This window comes from Macaca mulatta, chromosome 2 (genome assembly GCF_049350105.2).
Source record: "Macaca mulatta isolate MMU2019108-1 chromosome 2, T2T-MMU8v2.0, whole genome shotgun sequence".
In the NCBI taxonomy this organism is placed as follows: Eukaryota; Metazoa; Chordata; class Mammalia; order Primates; family Cercopithecidae; genus Macaca; species Macaca mulatta.
The window spans coordinates 28,500,759-28,525,828 of NC_133407.1; the positions used below are offsets into that span (position 1 = coordinate 28,500,759).

At 45.6% G+C, this 25,070-nt stretch overlaps 1 protein-coding gene across 2 annotated transcripts in view; it reads right to left on the reverse strand.

Moving 5' to 3' along the window:
* Positions 1 to 24,473, reverse strand: part of KAT2B (lysine acetyltransferase 2B) — a 116,323-nt gene extending 91,850 nt beyond the window's left edge. For both annotated transcript variants that reach the window (XM_028843649.2, XM_028843648.2), the window contains exon 1: positions 24,139 to 24,473. In XM_028843649.2, the coding sequence (XP_028699482.1) occupies positions 24,139 to 24,441 (303 nt within the window). In that variant the 5' untranslated portion in view covers positions 24,442 to 24,473. The remainder of the gene's footprint in view (positions 1 to 24,138) is intronic.
* Positions 24,474 to 25,070: the final 597 nt, after the last annotated feature.

Consider the following 25,070-nt stretch of genomic DNA (forward strand, 5'->3'; position numbering starts at 1 on the left):
TTTGTGGGATGTAACAAGGTACAGTCACTTTGGAAAACAGTTTGCTAGCTTCTTATACACTAATGGAACACAATAGATAGCCCAGAAATAAACCCTCACAGATAATGGTCAAATGATTTTGACAAGTGTGCCAAGACCATTCAATAGAGAAAGGACAGTCTTTTCAACAAATGGGGCTGGAAAAACTAGATATCTGCGTGCAAAAGAATGAAGTTGGAGCCTTAGCTAGTAACACACACACAAATGAACTCAAAATAGATGAAAGACTTCAACATAAAACATAAAACTATGAATCTTGACCAGGCGCGGTAGTTCACTCCTGTAGTCCCAGCATTTTGGGGGGCCGAGGCAGTTGGATCACGAGGTCAGGAGTTGGAGACCAGCCTGGCCAACATGGTGAAATCCTGTCTCTACTAAAAATACAAAAATTAGCCAGGCATGCTGCTGCACGTCTGTAATCCCAGCTACTTGGGAGGCTGAGGCAGGAGAATTGCTTGAACCCGGGAGGCAGAGGTTGCAGTGAGCTGAGATTGCGCCACTAACCTCCAGCCTGGGCGACAGAGCAACCATCTCAAAAAAAAAAAAAAGAAGGGCCTACTCAGAAGCTGCTGTGAGGTGAGATTGCACCACTGCATTCCAGCCTGGGCAACAGGGAGAGATCCCCGTCTCAAAAGAAAAAAAAAAAAGAATATCTTAAAAGAAAATACAGAAAAAAACTTCATGATACTAGATTAGGCAAAGGTGTCTTGGATATAACATCAAAAGCACAGGCGGCCAGGTGTGGTGGCTCACGTGTATAATATCAGCACTTTGGGAAGGTCAGGAGTTCAAGACCAGCCTGGGCAACAAACAAGACTCCATCTCTACAAGAATTTTAAAAATTAGCTGGATGGGCCGGGCGCGGTGGCTCAAGCCTGTAATCCCAGCACTTTGGCAGGCCGAGACGGGTGGATCACGAGGTCAGGAGATCGAGACCATCCTGGTGAACACAGTGAAACCCCGTCTCTACTAAAACTACAAAAAAACTAGCCGGGCGAGGTGGCGGGCGCCTGTAGTCCCAGCTACTCGGGAGGCTGAGGCAGGAGAATGGCGTGAACCCGGGAGGCGGAGCTTGCAGTGAGCTGAGATCCGGCCACTGCACTCCAGCCTGGGCGACAGAGCGAGACTCCGTCTCAAAAAAAAAAAAAAAAAAAAAAATTAGCTGGATGTAGTGGTGCATGCTGTAGTCACAGTCACTCAGGACACTGAGGCGGGCAGATCCCTTAAGCCTAGGAGTTCGAGGCAGCAACAGGCCATGATTGTGCCACTGCACTCCAGCCTGGGCAACAGGGCAAGATCCTGTTTCAAATAACAAAAACACAGAGAACAAAAGAAAAACAGATAAACTGGAATTAGTAAAAACTTTAAATTTCTGTGTACCAAAAGACATACACAACAGAGTGAAGAGGCAACCCAGAGAATGTGAGAAAATATTTGCAAACCATGTATTTGATAAGGGGTTAATATTCAGAATATATAAAGAATGCCTACAACTCAACAATAACAACAAAATTTTAAAATGGGCAAAGGACTTGAGCAGACACTTCTCCAAAGAAGTGTCTCTCTCAAGTTGCATTCAAGTTGTGGCACGTGAATGAATCTTGAAACTTGAAACTTGAAAGAAGAGATATAAATGGTCAATAAATACATGAAAAGATGTTCAACATCATTAATAATTACAAAAATGGGCCAGGCACGGTGGCTCACGCCTGTAATCCCAATACTTTGAGAGGCTGAGGCGGGTGGATCACCTGAGGTCAGGAGTTCAAGACCAGTCTGGCCAACAAGGCGAAACCCCATCTCTACTAAAAATACAAAATTTGGCTGGGCGTGGCAGTGCATGCCTGTAATCCCAGCTACTCGGGAAGCTGAGTCAGGAGAATCACTTGAATCCGGGAGGCAGACGTTACAGTGAGCTGAGATCATACCACTGTACTCCAGCCTGGGCGACTAAGCAAAACTACATCTAATATATATATATAATATTTCATATATATATATGAAAATGCAAATTAAAACTACAATGAAATACCACCTCACTCCCATTAGCATGGCTACTACAAAAAACAGAAAACAGTGTTGGAGAGGATGTAGAGAAACTGAAAAACCTTGAATGTTCCTGCTGAAAATGTAAAATGGTACGGCTGCTATGGAAAACCGTATGACAGTTCCTCAAAATATTAGAAATGGAATTACCATATGAGGCAGCAATTCCACTTCTGGGTATATACCCAAAAGAATTGAAAGTAGGAAGTCAAAGAAATATTTGGACACCACGTTCCAGCATCATTATTAAGCACAATAGCAAAAAGGTGCAAGCAACCCCAGCACCCCTTGAGAGATGAATAAATAAGTAAAACGTAGTATACACATTCAAAGGGCTATTACATAACCTTAAAAAGAAAAGCAACTCTGACACGTGCCACAACTTGAATGAAACTTGAGGATGTTATGCTAAGTAAAATAGTCACAAAATGACAAATACTGTATGATTCCACTTAGATAAGGTGTCTATGGTAGCCAAATTCATAGAGATAGGAATGGTGGTTGCCGAGGGGTTAGAGGAAGGAAGAGGGAGTTACTGTTTAATGAACACAGAGTTTCAGTTTTGCAAGCTGAAAAGTGTTCTGTGGATGGATGGTGATGATGACTGCACAATCATGTGAACGTCTTAATACCAATGAACTAGACACTTAAAAATAGTTCAGATGGTAAACTTTATATCATGTATATTTTACCAGAGTTTTGTTGTTGTTTTTGTTGTTTTGAGACAGGGTCTCACTCTGTTGCCCAGGAGTGCAGTGGCATGATCACAGCTTATTACAACCTCAACCTCCTGGGTTCAAGCAATCCTCCAACCTCAGCCTACTGAGTAGACAGGACCACAGACATGTACCACTACACCTGGATAATTTTTTAATTTTATTTTTAATTTTTATTTTTCAGTAGAGACAGGGTCTTACTATGTGACTCATGCTGGTCTCAAACTCCTAGGCTCAAGTGATCTTCCCACCTCACCTCAGCCTCCCAAAGTACTAAGATTACAGGCATGAGCCACCATGCCCAGCATTACCACAGGGGTTTTATTTATTTATTTATTTTTGAGACAGAGTTTCTCTCTTGTTGCCCAGGCTGGAGTGCAATGGCATGATCTCGGCTCACTGCAACCTCCACCTCCTGGGTTTAAGTGATTCTCCTGCCTCAGCCTCCCCAGTAGCTGGGATTACAGGCACGCACCACCACGCCCAGCTAATTTTGTATTTTTAGTAGAGACAGGGTTTCTCCCTGTTGGTCAGGTTGGTCTCAAACTCCCGACCTCAGGTGATCTGCCTGCCTCGGCCTCCCAAAGTACTGAGATTACAGGCGTGAGCCACCGTGCCCGGCCCACAGTTTTTTAAAGAAACAACAATTTTGTCAAAAAGTTAAACATAAATTTACCACATGACCCAGCAAATCCACTCCCAAGTATCTACCCAAGAGAAACAGAAATATATCCATACTAAGACTTGTATGCAGATGCCTCAGCAACATTATTCATCATAGCCAAAAGGCAGAAATAATCTAAATGCCCATCGACTAGTTAACACATAAGCAAAACGTGTTCTAGCCATATAACAGATTATTACTTGCAACGAAAAATAAAGAAGTGCTGACATATGCTACAACATGGATGTATCTCAAACACAATACACTCAGCATAATAATCCAGTCATGAAAGGCCACATACTGTATACTTCTATTTACATGACTATCCAGAAAAGGCAAATTTATAGAGACAGAAAGATTAGTGGCCATCTGGGGTTGGGGGTAGGAACAGGGTTAACTGTAAATGGACCCAAGGATCTTTTGGAGGTGATGGAAACCTTCTAAAAGGTACATTGTGGTGATGATTGCACAACTTGTCAATTTCTTAAAAATCATTGAATTGTACACTTAAAACTAGAGAATATCATGGTACCTAAATTATAACTCAACAAAGCTGTATTTTAAAAGGCAAGAACTGATAGTAACTATCACTTCAAAGATAGGTGTTCTGAAAAGTTTCCCCAAAGTGCATCGCAGAATTGGGGCTTATTTTCTCCTCACAAATTAAGGAAGCTTTAGTAAGACAGATACACTTACAACTTAAAACAAAATTATTTTAATAGGACCAGCACATGGGGGTCTTCTTCTCTGTCCAAACCCAGTCCTTTTCAGATCTAAAAAAGCAAAAGAAGCTACACTCTTTATATGGTCCTTCCTTCACTGTCAGAATCTGACTTCGCAAAAGATAAATAGCAAAGGACAAGACAAGTGAGTCATTAAGTAGGGTGCCCTGTTTTTGAAATTAATAGAGAGTTTGAAACAATTAAAACTTACTAATAATAAAGACTGGTGTTGCTGGTATTCATTTTGGGATTCTCTACTTCAGCAAGTAAGTCCAACTTTCTGGTCTTTTCACAAATTCATTAGAGCCAAACTGAAATCGAAATGAATCTCTGGGCTGGGTGTGGTGGCTCAGGCTTGTAATGCCAACCCTTTGAGAGGCCGGGGTGGGAGAATCACTTGAGGTCAAGAGTTGGAGACCAGCCTGGGAAACACAGCCAGGCCCCATCTCTACAAAAAATAAAAATAAAAATTACCTAGGCATGGTGGCTCACACTTGTAATCCCAGCTATTTAGAAGGCTGAGGCAGAAGAATCACTTGTGCCCAGGAGTTAGAGGCTACAGTGAGCTACGATCCTGCCACTGTACTCCAGCCAGGGTGACAAAGCAGGATCCTGTCTCTAAATTAATTAATTAATTAAAGTGAATTTCTACATAGTTATTCTAGTTCCCTTCTTAAAACTACCATACAGGCTGGATGCGGTGGCTCATGCCTGTAATCCCAGCCCTTTGGGAGGCCGAGGCAGGCGGATTTCTTGAGGTCAGGAGTTCGAGACCAGCCTGGTCAACATGGTGAAACCCCATCTCTACTAAAAAATACAAAAAATTACCCAGGCATGGTGGGGCGTACTTGTAATTCCAGCTACTCGGGAAGCTGAGGAACAGAATTGCTTGAACCTGGGAGGTGGAGGTTGCAGTGAGCAGAGATTGTGCCACTGCACTCCAGCCTGGGCAACAGAGCAAGACTCCATCTCAAAAAAAAAATGAAAAACAAAACTGCCATGTAACATGTAAGACACAGCCTAAGGATGGGGAAAGGAGACTAAGAGTTTCTGGAAATGGTTATTAAAAGGGAATAAGGAGTGAGACAGACAATGGGGGAGGATTGTGGTGACAGGATTTAAAATCTCAATTTCATTTGCTACCATTGCTAACTGAGTTTTCCACTTAACTGTGTACATGTATTTGAAAAAGATATTTTTGTTTGGTTTGGTTGGGTTTTTTTGGAGACAGAGTCTCTGTCACGCAGGCTGGAGTAGAGTAGCATGATGATCTCAGCTCCTTGCAACCTCCACCTCCCAGGTTCAAGCAATTCTCCTGCCTCACCCTCCCGAGTAGCTGGGGCTAACTGACGCACGCCACCATGCCTGGCTAATTTTTGTATTTTTAGTAGAGAAGGGGTTTCACCATGTTGGCCAGGCTGGTCTCAAACTCCTGACCTCCAAGTGATCCACCCACCTCAGCCTCCCAAAGTGCTGGGATTACAGGTGTGAGCCACACACCCAGCAATACATTTTAATTATATTTTTAAAAAACAACACCTGGGGTCCACTGTAAGCAGCTGGGATTGCCAAAAGTTTTCTCTTTGGAAATGAGCAGTTTGAATTATGCTGATGTAATTTGGAGTAGTGCTTCTTAAACTCCAATCTGCTCAGGAATCACCTGGAGATCTCATCAAAATGAAGATTAAGGCCGGGCGCGGTGGCTCAAGCCTGTAATCCCAGCACTTTGGGAGGCTGAGACGGGCGGATCACGAGGTCAGGAGATTGAGACCATCCTGGCTGACACGATGAAACCCCGTCTCTACTAAAAATACAAAAAAAAAAAAAAAACCTAGCCAGGCGAGGTGGCGGGCGCCTGTAGTCCCAGCTACTCGGGAGGCTGAGGCAGGAGAATGGCGTGAACCCGGGAGGCGGAGCTTGCAGTGAGCTGAGATCTGGCCACTGCACTCCAGCCTGGGCGACAGAGCAAGACTCTGTCTCAAAAAAAAAAAAAAAATGAACATTAAGATTCAGTGGGTGTCGGGTGGAACCTGAGATTCTACATTTCTAAAAGTTCCTGGGTGAACTCCACTCTTTGAGTAGCAAAGATTTGAAGAGATAAAGATGGTTTGACTTCAGAAACACCTTTCTCTTCTCCCTGAATTAACTTTAGCTTTTCATATACAGATTAAATGGTTCAGTAATCCTCCCTGGGACATAAGCCCTTTTTCTTCCTCCACTGTGAGACAATCCTTCCAGTTCACACAGTTGCACATGGAAGGCCAGCAGAAGATTTCATAATGCTATGACCTCAAGCTGGGATTTTTAAACTATGGGAACTTTAAAAATCTGACATAAGTGAAAAGAGGAAAGTGTATCAGGTGGGGGTCGGGGTTCCCTCAGGAGAACAAAATTGCCTGGAATTGAGATAGAAATAGAATTGTAAGAGAGAAAAGATAACTAGTTAGGTAATTCACTATCAGAAGCATCTCTGAAAACCTTTTTTTTTTTTTTTTGAGACAGAGTCTCGCTCTGTTGCCCAGGCTGCGGTGCAGTGGTACAATCTTGGCCCACTGCAATGTCTGCCTCCCAGGTTCAATCAATTCTCCTACCTCAGCCTCCCGAGTAGCTGGGATTACAAGTACCTGCCAACACGCCCAGCTAATTTTTGTATTTTTAGTAGAGACAGGGTTTCACCATGTTGGCCAGGCTGGTCTTGAACTCCTGACCCTCAGGTGATCTTCCTGCCTCGGCCTCCCAAAGTGCTGAGATCAGAGACGTGAGCCACCGCACCTGGCTGAATACCTTAATTCAGAGTGCCATTTTGGTCTGTAAAGCCACAGGGAATCAAAAAAACAAATATTGAAGAGTGGTCAAGGCTACAGGAGAGTGGAAAGCATATCACGAGGAAATGACCCAAGACAAAACAACCCAGGTATAAATAAACACCTCATTCAAATTCTCATCTATGCTCTCCATGGTTCCTCCAAAATCAAATCAACAGAAAATCTTCATGACATCCCTGTCTGGAAGAAATCCTTGTGTTTATGCTGGAGTTGAATAAGAAACTGCCCTCCCTTTGTTAAATATTACAATTAGGCCCCGCTCACAGAAAGGTCTGGAACCCCCTTGGCTGGCTCTCTGAAGATGCTGGAATGGCTCCAGTGGCTACCAAATAGCCTAGGGGTTGGCCAGACCCTTCATTACATCTGAGTGACCTCTCCAGGAGCAAACCTAAGCATGCATCACCCCTGGAAGGGCCTCAGGAGGTCCTGAGTGACACTGGGGCCTAGAAACTAGTACCCTGGAATGCTAAATCCAAGACAATTTCTTTCCATTTAATATACACACACAGAATTTATCAGAAATTATCTGTCAAAATGCCAGAGGAGTCAACTTAGACCTCGACACAGTGGAAAGATCTGTCAAACTGCTTGGCTAACATTGAGCAGTTCAGACAACCAGCTGACTAACAGAATTTTTCACTCTTCCGCCTGTTGTTTTGGCACCAAATCAACCAGGATGAGCAAAATAAATAGTGCCTTATATGTTGTTTCCTTGGATAGCTCACGTTCTCATGGTATCAGTCATTATCTGAGATGACGACTCTCACATCCACATAACCAGCCCAACCTGTAAAGCAGAACTTCCAGCCCTCATTTCTAACTGCCTACATCCAGCATTTCTGCCCAGTAAGTTTTATAAAAAGGCTTGCCCTCCATCCCAATTCTCCCTTTTCAACTACACTATTCCCTTTGTATTCCCTTTGTTGGCACTGTCCTTCTCCCAGCTCCTAAAGTTAAACTGCACTCAATGCCCTCATCCAGGCCAACTGATTCTTCTTTCAAACTTTGTCAGATCTATACCTTGTCCATTCTCATTGCCAGGGCCCCAGTTCAGGCCCTTATCAGCCAACTAAAAGAAATACTTCTTCCCCTCTTCCAATACATTCCCACTCCCAACCTTCCTCCTAATACCAGTTCACATCACTCTATTCTAAAATACCACTTAAGAACGTCAAGCATTTGTGTTTGCTACTTTCCAAGGCAATTGCAGTCCAAATCATGTCATGTTCCCCTCCCAACAACCCTGTAGGACAAGTAATTCAATGCTTAGAGAAGGGGTGTGGCTTGCCTGAGTTCACCCAGCTGGCAAAGGACAAGGAGCCAACACCAAAACCTAGAACTCCTCTGTGGCATTCTAAAATACCTTGTGCCTCCTCCTTCTTAAAGGGCAAGGACACTATTACCAAATGGATTCAGTTCAAAATTTTCTACCTGAAATTCAAGACTTTCTATCAACTCACTTCTTCCTAACGTAGCAGACCCTATTTCCCAGTTTCTCTTTGCCCGTATTTCTCTTTTCCTCCAAGTTATTTAGCATTGTTTTGATTGTAATAGTAACTGACATCTATGCAGCATTCTGAATGTTCCAGATGCTATACCAAGTTGCTAAATACATTATTTCATTTTATCATCAAAACAGCATTTTTCTATTAACAGACATATCTAATGTATCACCTCCAACAAAGAACTCTTTATTCTTACCCAAACCTGCTTCTCCTATGGTATTCTCTATCTTGGTAAATGGAACTACATCCATTCAGTTGCTCAGGCCAAAAACCTAGACATTATCCTTCATTTCTGTCTTTTCATCACTCCCTCCCCCGTAACAAATTAAGTCCTGTTGCCTCTACCCTCACAATATAGCCCAAACTAATTCTCACCCCTCCATTCCTACTACCCTAGCCCAAGACACCATCTACTCATACCTAGACTACGATAACTTCCAACTGGCCTTCTTTATCTACTGTTTCTCTCATATACTTTATTATTCTCAGAGCAGCCAGAGGGGTCACTTCAAACCAGAAATCTAATTTGAATTCACTGGAAACAGCCCAGATGTCCCTAACAAGTCAACAGATAAACAAACTAGTATATCCATACAGCAGAATACTCCTCAGTAATAAACAGAAATTAACTATCAATGCATCCAAAAACATGGATTAATCTCAAAAATATACTGAGTGAAAGAACAGTATGTACTATGTGGTAACATTTATATGAAAAATAGCTAAATTAACTTAAAGTGACACAAATCAGATCAGTGGTTCCTTCCGCGGGAGAGAGATTTGAACGGCAAGGAGCAGGCGGAAATTTTCTAGGGAGATGAAAAGTTCTGTGTCTTGATATATATTTGTTGAAACTTATCAGAAGTAAAGATCTTGACATCACTGTGTAAAAATTCTGTGTTGGCAATCTGGACCCCATTTATCCCTTCCACCTAATCTCCTATATTCATGTCCCCCACCCCACCTCCATCTAGACACACAGGTCTCCTGACAGGCTTCACACACACCAAGCCACTTCTGGCCGCAGAGTCTTTGCACAGTACCCTCTTCCTCACTTCCTGACATGCAGGCCTCAGTCCGTGTCCCTTCTGCAGAAGGACTTTCCTGGGCATGTATCTAGAGGAATTCCCCAGGCACTCTCATTTAATTCTCTGTTTTCATTCTCTGCGAGGCACTTACTACTTTCTGTTATTTTCTGGCTTATTGTCTGCTTCTGCTACCAGAAAGCAAGCTCTGCAAGAATAAGGACCCATCTGTCACTGTATCACCAGCATCTAAATCAACACCTGGCACATTAAATAACAATTTGTTGAGTGAACGGAAAAAGTTGACATATATCACTGTCTCCACATTACAGCTGCGAAATCTGAGGCTTGTAAAGCATAAGTAACCTCCCTATGGTCACACATCAGGGTTCAAACCCAGGCAGTCTGGTGCCCAGGTCCATGTTCTAAACTAGTCTCATGTCTGGCTCACATCAGTTTTGCTTCTCTGCTCGGTTTTACGCTATTCCCTCCACCTGGGCTGGGCCTCTCTCCCACCCTTTCACCTGCCCCTAGCTCATGATGGTTTCTCCCTGCATTGACTTCATGCTTGATTATTCATTTTAAGTTTTCTTTCACTCCTTATCTGTCTCCTCAACAAGAAAAGGGCTCCTTGTGGCTTTTGCTTCCTTTTGCACATGTAGCAGAGAAGTGGCCACAGGCCCCTAACCGGGGCTCACAGATATGTTCCTTCAGAGGTGGGATGAGTCAGGTAGTCCTGTGAGTATGTGCAAATCCTGAGTTACATGACTCACTTCGTTATTTCAAAGTATGCTGACCTTGGCGTCTTTGGCATTCTGCCATCTAGTTTCAACACCAGCTTGTCAGAGCTGATGCAAATTGGCACTGCCACCATCAATCACTATGATATTACTCAGGTCTCATCCTCGTACTTCTGGAACCTCCTGCATACCACACAAACCTCGCAAAAGGCTGCACAAGCCAAGAGTATGCAATGCATGGGGACTGATTAGGATGGCACGGAATTTAATGGAAGCAACCCCATACAACCCCATACACTGACAAGATTACCCTAAGCCTCCTCCTGAGATTAAGTGATGTATTGTTCCAAGTGGATCATTAGAGACATTATTCACACTTTTTTTCCAAAATAAATGCATCCATCTCCTTCACACCTGTAATACCAGCACTTTGGAAGGCCAAAGTGGGTGGATCACGAGATCAGGAATTCAAGACCAACCTGGCCAAGATGGTAAAACCCCGTCTCTACTAAAGATACAAAAATTAGACAGGCATGGTGGCGGGCCCCTGTAATCCCAGCTACTCAGGAGGCTGAGGCAGAGAATGGCTTGAACCCGGGAGGTGGAGGTCGCAGTGAGCCAAGATCGCACCACTGCACTCCAGCCTGGGCGACAGAGTGAGACTCCATCTCAAAAAAAACAAAAAACAAAAACAAAAACAAGCCTAAAGCCAGGCACAGTGGCTCATGCCTGTAATCCCAGCACTTTGGGAGGCCGAGGCGGGTGGATCACTTGAGGTTAGGAGTTTGAGACCAGCCTGGCCAACACGGCGAGACCCCATCTCTATTAAAAATACAAAAATTAGCTAGGTGTGGTGGTACATGCCTGTAATCTCAGCTACTCAGGAGACTGAGGCAGGAGAATCACTTGAATCTGGAGGTGGAAGTTACGGTGAGCTGAGATCATGCCACTGCACTCCAGCCTGAGCTACAGAGTGAGACTCCGTCTCAAAAAATAAAATAAAATAAAAATAAATAAATAATAAGCCTAAACAGTAAAAGAACAAATAAAGAAAGTCTACTGTAGACTTTAAAGTGGGCCACAAAGTAGCAAAAAATAGAAATAGTAGTTTAAAGAATGCCTTCATATACAATTGATTTTTTTTAAGTTTACTAATACCGTACAGACTTCTAGACTATATGTTAAAACTTTGTCTCACTTTGTAGCTTTTAACTCACTGATCTCATAACACTCATGATACCTTTGTGAGTTTTTTTGTTTTGTCTTGTTTTTTTGAGACAGGGTCTCACTCTGTCACTCAGGCTAGAGTGCAGCATCACACTCATGGCTCACCACAGCCTCGACCTCCTGGACTCAAGTGATCCTCCTGCCTCAGCCTCCCAAATAGCTAAGACTATAGACACGTGCCACCACGCCCAGCTAATTTTTGTATTTTTATAGAGATGGGGTCTCATTATGTTGCCCAGGCTGGTCTCAAACCCTTGAGCTCAAGCAATCTGCCCACCTTGGCCACCCAAAAGTAGGATCCCACACCTGTAATAGGCGTGAGCCACCATTCCTGGCCTTGAGAATTTAACTGTAACTTGCAGAAGAGGAAACAGTGGTTGGAGAGGATTAAAATATAGGTGATTCCTCTTTGCTTGATTTGTAGGAGACGTTCACGCCATCAGATAAGTGTTGCTTGTCATCAAGTCTGCCATGAACCAAGGGAAACCACACTTAACTATAAGTAGGTGTTGTTCCAACCCCAGCTGGAGGCTGCCCTGCTGCAGACCACAAAGCTAGCTACTAAACCTCCCTGCACCTTAGTTTCCTCATCTTTCTTTTTTGAAGACAGGGTCTAGCTCTTGTCACCCAGGCTGGAGTGCAGTGGTGCGATCTCAGCTCATCACAACCTCCACCTCCCGGGTTCAAGCAATTCTCCTGCCTCAGCCTCCCAAATAGCTGGGATTACAGGCACCCACCACCGTACCCGGCTAATTTTCATGTTTTTTTTTTAGTAGAGATGGGGTCTTACTATGTTGGCCAGCCTGGTCTCAAACTCCCGACCTCAGGTGATCCGACTGCCTCGGCCTCCCAAAGTGCTGGGATTACAGGCATGAGCCACTGTGCCCAGGCTCTTTTTCTTCTTTTTTTTTTTTTAAGAGACAGTGTCTCTCTCCATAGCCCAGGCTGGATCACCCCCTCAGCCTCCTAAAGTGCTGGGATTACAGGCATGAGCTGCCATGCCTGGCCATCTTTACAACACAGTTTCCTTTCCACCAATCTCACAAAGCCTGTGAATATCAAATTACCAACTTTTTTAACAAATATTTATCAAGTGCCTACTATGTGCAAGGTATGATCCACCTGGGATATGAATTTAATGGAAAATTTAATGGAATTTAATCCCCATACAACTTGTCACCCCTCATGGGCTGAGGCCTTACGGGCTCCGTTAACCCAAATCTCTGCTTCATGGAGCTTCTATTGTCATAAGGCAAACAGACAAGAAACCATTTTTTAAAATACAATTTCCAAATATTAGTAAGTGCAGTAAAGGAAAACAAAACAAGATAAGATTATGGAGTGATAGATGGGGTGCTGCTAGTTTAGACCGGAGAGTTACGAAGGCTTCTCTGAGAAGCTGGCATTTAAGAACAGACTGGAATAAGGCTTTGAGGACAACATAAAGAGATACATGGGAGAGAAAAGTGTGCAAAGCGGCAGGTAACCACATGCACAATTAGATGTTAGAGATGAATGTGATTCAAAATTATAAAGGACTCGATTCCATTTCAATTATAACTAGGTGATAAATTATCTTACGAAGTTTGAACAGGAGGTACCTGAGCAGAAATCTTCCAAAGCAGCCCGTGGAAATTAATGTTAAATGAATAAATAAATGGCAACAGATATAACAACCCACGTGTCCAAACACACAATCTTCAAGTAAATTCCCATTTGGTTAAATATATCAATTACGGAAAAGACTAATTTATAAGTGGATGGTTCGAATGAAGCCATTAAATAACAAGCTCATCATATATTCAATACTACTTTTCAGGGACAATTGTTATGAAAAATCTTTGTGGAGCTGTAGAGTAATCTTTGCTTCTCACTGCCATTCCTGGGGAGAGGGTGGCATTTAATGGCTTCAGCAGGTAGTTCTAAAGAACACGGGAACATCTCTATCAACTAGGCCCATATAACAAAGGTGGCACTGCCCACTGGAGCTTTATGCACTGGGCTCTGGTCAACCTTTTAGGAAAGCTGCCATCACTCTCAACATGTATGGTTCTGCATGGCTCACCGACTACAATGTATAACAACTCTAGTGATCTTCCAGAACCAGGGACAGGTGGCAACAGGATTTCACATGAATATTTACCAGTAAGGACTCACCAATACGGACTCCAGGGGGAGGAGACATGCAGGCTAGACATACCACCAGCAGTGACTTCATCAGCCCACACGCACCCATCTCCTCATCATTCTGCCTCTCTTCCTTTCCGTATTCCTTATCTATATCTACCTGGCCAAGTACCCCTCCTTGATTGATTGACTGATTGATTGATTGATTTTTTGAGACAGAGTATCGCTCTGTCACCCAGGCTACAGTACCGTGGTGTGATCTTGGCTGACTGTAACCTCTGCCTCCTGGGTTCAAGTCATTCTCGTGCCCCAGCCTCCCAAGAAGTTGGGACTATAAGTGTGTGCCACCATGCCTAGCTAATTTTTGTATTTTAGTAGAAACAAGGTTTTGTCATGTTGGCCAGGCTGGTCTTGATCTTCTGGCCTCAAGTGATCTGCCCACCTCAGCCTCTCAAAGTGCTGGGATTATATAGGTGTGAGCCACCATGCCCGGCCACCTCCTTGATTTCTTATCCACATTCCTGCCATTCCAGGTTCTTCTGAATTTGACTATCAAATTCCCATCCTTTCTTTCAAAAGCTTAGTTAAAGATTCATCCCATGAGGTTGTCCACGTCCAATGACTTCCATCCTGAAAATTGCTGGCAATGTTTTAATTTTTTAATTTAAAAACATGTGTCTTTACAAACTACTGCTATACGCAACAATACAGATGCATCTGACATACATAATGTTGAGTGAAAGAACCCAGACACAAATAATTCATACCATATGATTCAATTTATGGAAAGTTTAAGAACAGACAAAACTAAATCACCGGTAATAGAAGTCAGAATAAGGATTACCAGGAGTGGGGAGGAGGCACAAGAAAACCCTCTGAGATGCTGGAAATGTCCTACAGCTTCATCTAGGTGGCAGTTGCATAGATGTATACATATGTAAAAATTAATTGCACTGTAAACATGATTTGAGCCCTTTATGCATAATGCAACTGAAAGATTTTTTTTAATGACTCCTTTTTATCATGCTGAGATACTGTTGCGTGAACAGTCTTATATAAACTGGTTGGGGGACTTCTAAATATATATATATATTTTTTGAGACAGGGTCTCACTCCATTGCCCAGGCTAGAGTGCAATGGTGTGATCTCAGCTCACTGCAACCTCCGCCTCCCGGGCTCAAGCCGTCCTCCCACATCAGCCTTCTGAGTAGCTGGGACTACAGGCGCAAGCTACCATGCCCTGCTAATATTTGTATTTTTAGTAGAGACCAGGTCTCACCGTATTGCCCAGGCTGGTCTCGAACTCCTGAGCTCAAGTGATCTGCCTGCCTCAGCCTCTTGAAATGCTAGGATTACAAGGGGGAGCCACAGTGCCCAGCTGGACTTCTAAACTTTCAAGACAGTCAATTTCTTAACTTTCTGACACATTTGGCACCTTCTATAGCCTGAGTAGGTATCTCTTTCATCTTCCTTCAACAGGGAATTCTACTGGGCCAGCACAGTGACCAGTCTTGATTGTCACCTTTAAAACAATCAAGAGCATGTATATGTCTGTCCTGGGCCAGTAATAAAGAATACTTATTTTGTTTACTTTATGGCCTGCACAGGTTCAATGGACTAGAAAATCCTTTGAACATACCTCTCAAATGGAGTATGATAAATTTCAAATGATAGTAGAATGCCTAAAACAAATGTAATCCTCTTCGGAAACCATTTGGAAGAAAAGCGACTCCCTCCACCCCCATGCAAAAGTTTTGGAAGAGGAGGCAAAATGGTGCATAGGAAAGAGGATCTACTTGGGCGGGCGCTTTCCTGAGTAACCACTGTAGCTTGAAGAAGTCACTTACCCTCTTTGGGTCTCAGTTCCCTGCTAGTAAAATGACCTCCCTTACCTTCCACTTACCCCGGGTAGAAGAATCAAATGACGTGAGACATAACACTTTGGCAAACACACAAACTGCTAATACCAATGGAACGTTTTTTACAAATAAAATTAAATAGACATTTGTGGAATGCCTAGGTTCCAAGAACTTTCATATATGCTGAAGTATTTAATCTTCACAATAAGTCAATGAGGTGGCACCTGGACTCCTACTTCACCAAAGAGGAAACTGAAACTAGGCAGTTAAGGTGCTGCCGGGTCGGGCGCGGTGGCTCATGCCTGTAATCCTGGCACTTTGGGAAGCCAAGGCGGGAGGATCACGAGGTCAAGAGAGGAGACCATCCTGGCCAACATAATGAAACCCCGTCTCTACTAAAAATGCAAAAATTAGCCAGGCATGGTGGCGCGCGCCTGTAGTCCCAGGTACTGGGGAGGCTGAGGCAGGAGAGAATCACTTTAACCCGGGAGGCGGGGGTTGCAGTGCATGCCACTGCACTCCAGACTGGCAACAGAGCAAGACTCCGTCTCCATAAAAAGAAAAGGGGGCGCTGCCCAAGGGCACCCAGCATAGAGGGAAGTAAGCAAGGATTCCCCTCCTCTCCAAATGTGCAAGTAGCCAGTGTGCCTGGTCTAATTCCCCATTTGAATCAGATGACCACAGCAGAAAAGTATCATGCAAGAGTAGGCAACTGTTGACAATTTTTCCCAAATAGCCACTTTTCTCTTAACGACAGACTAAATCAGAAGCCACTGAGCCTTGAAAATCCTAATTTTATTGGCACTACACTGAGTATTCAGCTGAGAAGCAGATGTGCTGACTGCTCCCAGGCATCTTACAGGAAAGTGTGTATTTCACCCTCCATAGTCACTATGAAGGGTGGGACCCTATGGATTTACTTAACTACCACAGAATTAAATCTGGCTAACACCAAGGCAACTGGGTTTAAATCTGCCGGGTGATTTTTAAAAACAAAACAAAATAAAAACCTTAAACAGTGCTACATCACAAATCGCTATTTGCAAGCACACACTTCCTAAAACAAAACAGTCCTCAGCAGATTTTGCTGTTTTGCCCCGTAAACTACTTTCTCAGTTATATAAAACTACAAATTGCAATCTGAAGGCTTTGCAGGCTTGAATTTCCATCTTTCCTGAAAATTTCTGAGGACACAGAATTAAACTTGGACATCTTTCTCTCAGGCTTTTTGTATTGTGCCTGCCAAATGAAACATTTTTTCCTTTGTATGCTTGGCTTTATGATACTGTATTTTAGAGAAGTCACCACAGGATATAATTGTAGGCAATAAACTTATGTGGCTAAAGATTGATCTTTTAAAACAACATCTTATCCACCTCCCTCCATGTTTTGTATTTTGCTGTGACAATGTTGCCTATTGGAAGCATTGCCAAAAAGATATTTCTAATTTAGTTTCTGTTTGCAAACCAACAACCAATTTGATACAAAATATCACTTTAAAAAGGCAGTCATGGGCCTTGTGTGGTGGCTCAGGCCTGTAGTCCCAGCACTTCGGGAGGCGCAGGCAGGCAGATCACCTGAGGTCAGGAGTCTGAGACCAGCCTGGCCAACATGGTGAAACCCTGTCTCTACTAAAAATACAAAAAAAATTAGCACGGCATGGTGGCACTTGCCTGTAATCCCAGCTACTCGGGAGGCTGAGGCAGGCGAATTGCCTGAACCCAGGAGGCAGAGGTTGCAGTAAACTGAGATCACACCACTGCACTCCACTACAGCCTGGGCGACAGTGTGAGACTCCGTCCCAAAAAAAAAAAAAAAAAAAAAGGTACTCATGGCAAGAGGAAACTCGGGGGATGGAAGAAGTCATAACACTGGGTTGTGGTGATGGATGTACAACTACATACATTAATTCAAAAGCAGCTGACTGCATAGTTACAGTGGGCAACTTTTATGATCTATAAATTATACCGCAATAAAACTGTTTAAAATGTGTGCCCATGATTCACAAAGTGAGATTTTTCAGATTTTAAGTGTTAGTCAAATTCATATTAAAAGCATTGGTTTAGGCTAGGCGTGGTGGTTCATGCCTGTAATCCCAGCACTTCGGAAGGCCAAGGCAGGCCAATTGCTTGAGCCCAGGAGTTCAAGACCAGCCTATTAAACATGGCAAAACCCAGGTTGGCGAAATATCTCTATAAAAACTACAAAAATTAGCCAGGCATGGTGACATGCACCTGTGTCCCAGCTACTTGGGAGACTAGGGTGGAAGAATCACCTGAGCCCACTGCACTCTAGCCTGGGAAACAGAGTAAGACTCTGCCTCAAAAAAGCCTCAAAAAAAAAAAAAAAAAAAAGGCAAAACAAAAAACATTGATTTTTTTTCTTTCTGTGCTGCAAGGGTATTTGTCTAAAACACGCTTCTCAACTTCTGTTAATTCTATTAATATTCTGGACCAGATAATTCTTTGTTGGGGAGAGTTGTCCTGTGCACTGTGGGATGTATAGCAACATTCCTGACCCACTCACTAGTTGCCAGTTGCATTCCCTCCTCCCAACTGCAAAGATTGAAAATGTCTCCAGACATTGTCAAATGTCCCCTGGGAGGTGAAATAGCTCCTTGGTGAGAGCCACTGCTCTAGATGCTGACAATTGAAAAAGACATTTGCTCTCTGGGGGAGTGATTGACAAATACAAAGGTGTTGGGGGCGCTCTCCAACTGTAAGTCTTGTTCTAGTGCCCCACCCACCAGCCCTTAGCCAACAAAGGATGCTTTTTCTTTTATGGTGGCACATCCACCTATGCTCTCTGTATATGCTACAGCCAGTGCTACTTCTAGATTATAAATCATTATTATTATTATTTTGAGACAAGGTCTACTGCAGTGGCATGATCTCAGCTCACTGCAACTTCTGTCTCCTGGGCTCAAGCCATCCTCCCACCTCAACCTCCTGAGTAGCTGGGGACTACAGGCATGCACCACCATGCCCGGCTAATTTTTGTAGAGACAGGGTTTCACCATGTTGCCCAGGCTGGTCTCGAACTCGGGAGCTCAAGTAATCTGTCTGCCTTGGCCACCCAAACTGCTGGGATTACAGGCATGAGCCACCACGCCCCGGCCCTGTTTTTTCAATTAAGACTAATTTTATAGTCCTGTGTCCATGAAACTCCTTAAATGTGGCACCTTGCCCAGAACCTACGCAACTGGGTTCTCCATAAATGCTTCGTGGCCACTGGCTCTGATATATGAGTAAAGCACCAGGCAATTCAGTTTAGCCAGCATTAACCTAGCATCTTTATGTTCTAGGAATTCTGGGGACACTTTTTTCTTTTAACTTTAAGGTTGAAGTCATGATCACCACCTTATACATGCAGTCATTGAGGCTCAGAGAAAAACTAAGTGACTTGTGCCTAAGATCACACAAGTGGCAGAGCTGGGGTGGATTCAGGACTGAGTCTGTTGCTCTTACTCGACTTCCAAGTTAACAGTGTCTCCCCTACCTTCTGAGGGCTTGCCATGGGCAACACACCATGCTGGATGTCTAATACAGCCCATTTTAAAACCTCACTGTTATGCCATGAGGGGGGTAGCATCATTCCTTTACAGACAGGAAAATAAAGGCTTAAATGAAATCCTTATCCAAGGTTGCAGAGCTGGATATCCCAAAATTTGAACTCAGATTAGTCTGAACTTGGAAGCCCATGTTAACCACTACACCCTATTGTCTCCCCTTATGTATTAATATAAATGGCCTGTCCCTTTACAATGGGTTTTGTTTCTCTTTTGAAGTTAGTAGATGATACACTTTAATTCAAGAAGACTGGGATTTGGCCTACTCATACATTCACTTGAAGTTTCTTTTATAACATTAAAAACCCAATCCCAAGCAGGCATGGTGGTGCAGGCCTGTAGACCCAGCTACCCAAGAGGCTGAGGTGGGAGGATCAACTGAGTCAAGGGGTTCAAGGCTGCAGTGAGCTATGATCATGCCAGTGCACCCCAGCCTGGGCAACAGAGCAAGACCCTGTCTCTAAAATAAATAAATAAATACTCCAGGTGTGGTGGCTCACACCTGTAATTCCAGCACTTTGGGAGGTCGAGGCAGGCAGACTGCTTGAGCCCAGGAGTTTGAAACCAGCCTGGCAAACATGGAGAATCCCATCTCTACCAAAAAGTACAAAAATTAGCTGAGTGTGGTGGTGCATGCCTGTGGTCTCAGCTACTCAGGAGGCTAAGGCGGAAGGATCACTTGAGCCTGGGAGGTGTAGGTTGCAGTGAACCAAGATCATACCACTGTACTCCTGCCTGGGTGACAGAGCAAGATCCTGTCTCAAAAAATAAATAAATAAATAAATAAATAAATAAGCCAATCCTATCAATATCTGTGGGATACCTAGAACTGTCCTGTATGACAAATCTCTACTCAGTTGTCAAGAAGTGATTAAGTTATAATTCCACAACTGCTATCATCACAGCTAATCATTTCTTGCACTTTCTCTTCTCTGGTTCATTCGCTTAGTCAATAACCGCATCACTAAGAATCTAAGATTCGAAATGCATATCAAATAATCGTACAAATCATAAAAATCATAAGAAAAGCACCAGAAAGAGTACAGATGAATTTGGATAATTTCTAATGGGAAGGCTGCTCAGGAGGGTAAAGGAAAGGCAAGGAATCTGAGTTCTGTAGGAAGAGTTGGGAGCTAATTTTCAAGTGTGGAAAGAAGAGCTTCCAGTCCCAGGGAACAGCATGTGCAAAGCCCCTCACCCCACCTCACCCCTTACTAGGTGAAAGGAAACCATGTGCCTGAAGCCTTGAAAAGGAGCCACAGACAGCAGTAGCCGGGCCATGCAGGGCCTTCTGGACCACAATAAAGAGAAATTATAGGGCCTGAAATTGGGGTATAACATGGTCAGATCTACTTTTTTTTTTTTTTTTTTTTGAGACAGAATCTCGCTCAGTCACCCAGGCTGGAGTACAGTGGCGCAATCACAGCTCACTGCAACCTCTGCCACCACTCCTGGCTAATTTTTTATTTTTTGTAGAGACGAAGTCTCACTATATTACCCAGGCTGGCCTCAAACTCCTGGACTCAAGTGATCCTCCCGCCTCAGCCTCCTAAAGTGCTGGGATTACAGGTATGAGCCACTGCGCCTGGCCTAGATCTACATTTTTAATGATCACTCTGGCTGTGCCACACATAAGCAAAATGACTCTGAAGCAACCTTTACCAGGACACAGTTCAAAGATCTGGATCCTGCAAAACAAGTTTGTTTGTTTCTTTTCTTTTTCTTTCTTTCTTTTGTTTTTTTTTTTTTTTTTTCCTTTTTCTTTTCTCTGGGGTGTGGCACATCACCCTGGCTGAGTTAGCTCCCTTCTTTTTTGGTTTTGTTTGTGAAGTTTAAAGGCCAGATTTATATCAGGCCTGGGACCTGTTTTTCTTTCAAAAGCCCCCCAGCAAACTACCTTATCTCTTTCTAGATCCCTCCTCATTCTCTAATCTCTCTAATCTAACTTGCCAAGGGGCCTGTGGCAAAGGTAGAGCAATCTGTCCTTTCGGGCTTGCTCATAGTAAGTGCAGAAACAAGCCAAGAGAGAACCACAGATTCTGCTCTCTTACCCTCCCTATTATCCAATCGAGCCCAGTTAATTTTTTTTTTTTTAAAGCAAATCTGAGATAGTGTCACTCCCCAGGTTAAGATTCCTGCACTCCTCAGTGCCCTCTTGGCCACGTACCCCTCACCCCCAACCAGGTGGCCCTAGGCAACAAAGGTCTGGCTGGAGTTGGTCCACCTCCAAGCTTCCAGAACTGCTTTCAGTTTCTCCACTACAAGAAGCTTCACCCCACCCCACTCTGCCCTGCCAAGAGTTCTTAGCAGCCACTGACACTTCCTCCAGGAAGGCAATCCCACCCTACCAGTGCCCCAGTCTATGAATTGTCCTGCTCTGGGTCCGCAAGTACTCCAAGAAAGTAGTTTTTCTGAACTTCTCTGTAATTCTGGTTCACTGCCCTCCTCCCTAGGCCCCAACACATGCATGCACACACATGCACTTGTGCACACACACAGTAAGTAACTCCTGAAGGACAAATTCTGTGTGTCATAGGCCCAGCACCTAGCACAATGCCTGACACCCAGTTGGTAACCCTCCAAATATTTACTGAATGAATGGACACATAAAAATGAACACTTTCAGCCGGGCATGGTGTCTCATGCCTATAATCCCAGCACTTTGGGAAGCCAAGGCGGGCAAAGTGCTTGGGCTCAGGAGTTCGAGAACAGCCTGGGCAACAAGGTGAAACCCTGTCTCTACAAAGAATAAAAAAAATAATAATAATAGTGTACTGGTGCATGCCTGTAGCCCCAGCTAGTCAGGAGGCTGATGTAGGAGGATCACCTGAGCCCAGGGAGATTGAGTCTGCAGTGAGCTACAATCATGCCACTGCACTCCAGCCTGCAGGCAGTGTGAGACCCTGTTTCAAAAAAAAAAAAAAAAAAAAAAGGCCTTAAAATAAATTTTCTATTTCTCTTGTTTGGTCATGAAAGTGACCAGAAAACACTCAAATCTCAAACTTTGGAAGTGGTGCTACATCTCACCCATGGAAATTTGAAAAGATCAAAAACATCAATGCAGGCCACATATGCTCATGGTTTTAGACAAAACCAAAACTTCAGGAAAGTTTTCAGATATTAAAGCTACAGCAGGCAGCAGGAAGTCTTTAAGAGGTGCTGGTAATGATAACCCAATAAACAAATGTTAAAATAAAGCCAGGACAGAAACACTGAGTTGACACAGTTCCTGCATGAGCCCACTTTGGCTGCAAAACGCCAAGGCCACCAAGTAATTGACCTTGCTTTTTTTTTTTTCATAGGTTTTGGGGGAACAGGTGGTGTTTGATTACATAAATTCTTGAGTGGTGATCTGTGAGATTTTGGTGTATCCATCACCCAAGCAGTATGCCCTGAACTCACGACCTTGTTCTTAATTCTGTACCTAGCTCTCCCTTCTGCCTACTACAGTCAGTGGCCTGTTCTCATTCATCTAATGCCCTTCATGATCAACTCCTGGGCTTGCACCTTTCAAAAAGCACACTCCCCACTTCATCTTTTTTGCATTCCTTCTTCAGAAATAACCACACGGCATTATTATTTGTTTCTGTCTTTTCTGCTAAATTCAACGGGGACAAATAATATACTGTCCAGGTCTGAATTGGAATGTGGTCTGTGGACTAGCGTAGTGCCACTTGGGAGTTCGTCAGAAATGCAAACTCTTAGCTTCCACCTCAGACCACCTGATTCAGAATCAGCATTTTAACCAGCTTCCCCAGGAGATTCCCATGCACATGAAAGTTTGAGGAGCACTGGGCTAGATCCCACATTCACTCAACAAATATTTATCGAACCAGTATAGGATACAGAGGTGCTCAACATAAACATGAGGATACGGTGTGGAAAAAGAGCAAGCACAGACATTCCATTGTGACTAAGAAGCTCCTGTAAGTACTAAGAAGAGTATAACCCAGATGTTCCAGTAGAATAAATAATAGTTATATCAAAATTCAGAAGTGGCCACTGCAGCTTGGTTGTGGGAATTGGGAATCCGGAATCTGGGAACTTGACCCTCTTTGCAGCAGGCAGGAAGAATACAGGGAGGTGTGTGAGTGTGTGTGAGTGTGTCTCTTCCCTGCCTCTGCCACAGGCCGCAGGAGCTGACAAGGCCAAGTCCCCGCCCCCCTCAGCTGTCACCCTGTCAAAACAAAGCCGCTGCTGACAGCGCAGGGCCAGCCTGCCCCGCGGCCTCGGGCAATCCTCCCACCTCGGGAGCACGGCCCCCACATCTGGATCTGCAGCTGGGGATGACAGGGTGCCTAAACTGGCACGGAGAGTGGGTAGCAAGAAATGGGTGTCCTCAAACCAAGCAGTAGCGTCCGCGGCGCTGGGCTGTCACCTTGCCAAATCCTGTTTACACCTCGAGCAGCTGGGACAGCGTTTTAACTAAACAAGTAATAATACAATAATGACAGGGCTGTCACTGCGCGCGGCAGCGCCTCCGCCCCCAGCCGAGGGCGTCAGGCGCCACAAGACCCTCGCCTCGGGCTCTGCCCACCTTCGCACCCCGCGCTTTCCTCCCCTTCGCTTTCCCAAAGCGCCAGGAGTCCGGGAGTCTTCTCCACCCCGACTCCTTGCACCCAGTTCCTCCCAGTGGGACACGGGAAGGGATCGACTGCAGAAGGGACCACTCAGTCCCCCAAAAGATGTTTCCCTGCCCCTGGGTCGCCCACCACATGGAGAGCACCGCTCCACTCCCGCGAAAGTGACTCCAGCGAGCTCCTACAGAGCAACAAAACCCCAGAGTAGCCCGGGAGCTCGGATTCCGAAGCTACTCCTTTCAAGCGGAAGGAATGAAGGGCTCTCCGTCTTAGTGATCCCCTTCTTCAAACCCAGCAGGACTCTTATCCAAGAAGAAGCTAATTGGGCTCGGGCGACAAGAGCACTTCCGCGGTGCAGCGGCCCCAGGCGGGAGGCGGGAGGCGAGAGGCAGAAGGCAGAAGGCGGGAGGCGGAGGTGGAAGCGGGAGGGGGAGGGGGGTCCCGCGGGCTGGGCCCCTAGCACCCATCCGCGGTCCGAGAACGGCGAGCGCGTACCTTGCAGGCGGAGTACACTCCGAGTTTCTCCAGTTTCTTGGCCCGCGGAGCGGAGCGTAGTTGCGCCTTCTTCACGGCGATTCGGGCCGAGCCACCGCCTCCCGGTCCTTCGGCCGTGCCCGCTGCAGCCACTGCCGTTGCCGGACCGCAGGCGCCCGAGCCCCCGGCAGCAGCGGCGCAGGGGGAGCCCTGCGGGGGCGCGGGCGGCAGCACCACGGGCTGCGGGGGCAGCGCCCCGGGCCCGGCCCCTGCCCCGGCTCCTGCCCCGCAGCCGCCCGGCCCGGCCCCGCCAGCCTCGGACATGCCGCCCCGGAGCACGGCAGGAGGCGCCGAGTGTCAGGCGCCGCCGCCGCCGCCAGGGTCTCCCTCTCGGGCTCTGGTCGTCGGGAGAGCGAGACCCTCCCCCCACGCCCTCCCGCCCCCTTCGCCCACCCCCCTCCCCGCCCCCGCCCTCCCCCTCGCGCGCCGCTCGCCGGGCTAGCTCCGGCCGGGCCCCGCGAGCTGATGGTGGCGGCGGCGGCGGCGGCGGCAGCTGCTCCCCCAGGAGGGAGGGGACTAGCGGCTCCGCTGCCGCTGCCGCTGCCGCTGCCGCTGCCACCGCCGCCACAGCACACGCCCTTCCTTGGTTATCCTGCCCGGGACTCTGCTCCGCGCCCTGGCTGCGGACATGTTCCTCGGGGCTGCGGACTGGGTGTGCGTGCGGGCGGGTGCCAGCCTCGCAGTGTGTGCCGGGGCCGGGAGGCCCCCCACGGCTTCTTTTCCGCTGCCCGCGAGGTTTGCACCCCCCACCCCAGTGCCTCGACACCTACTGCTCGCCCGCCAGGGGGCGAGGCCAATCCCTGGGTGTGGGTGAGGGTGGGGACGAGGGTGGGGGTAGGGGACTGGAGCCCAGGCACCTGCTGGCCACCTCCCCCCTCCGCGGCCCCCCATCC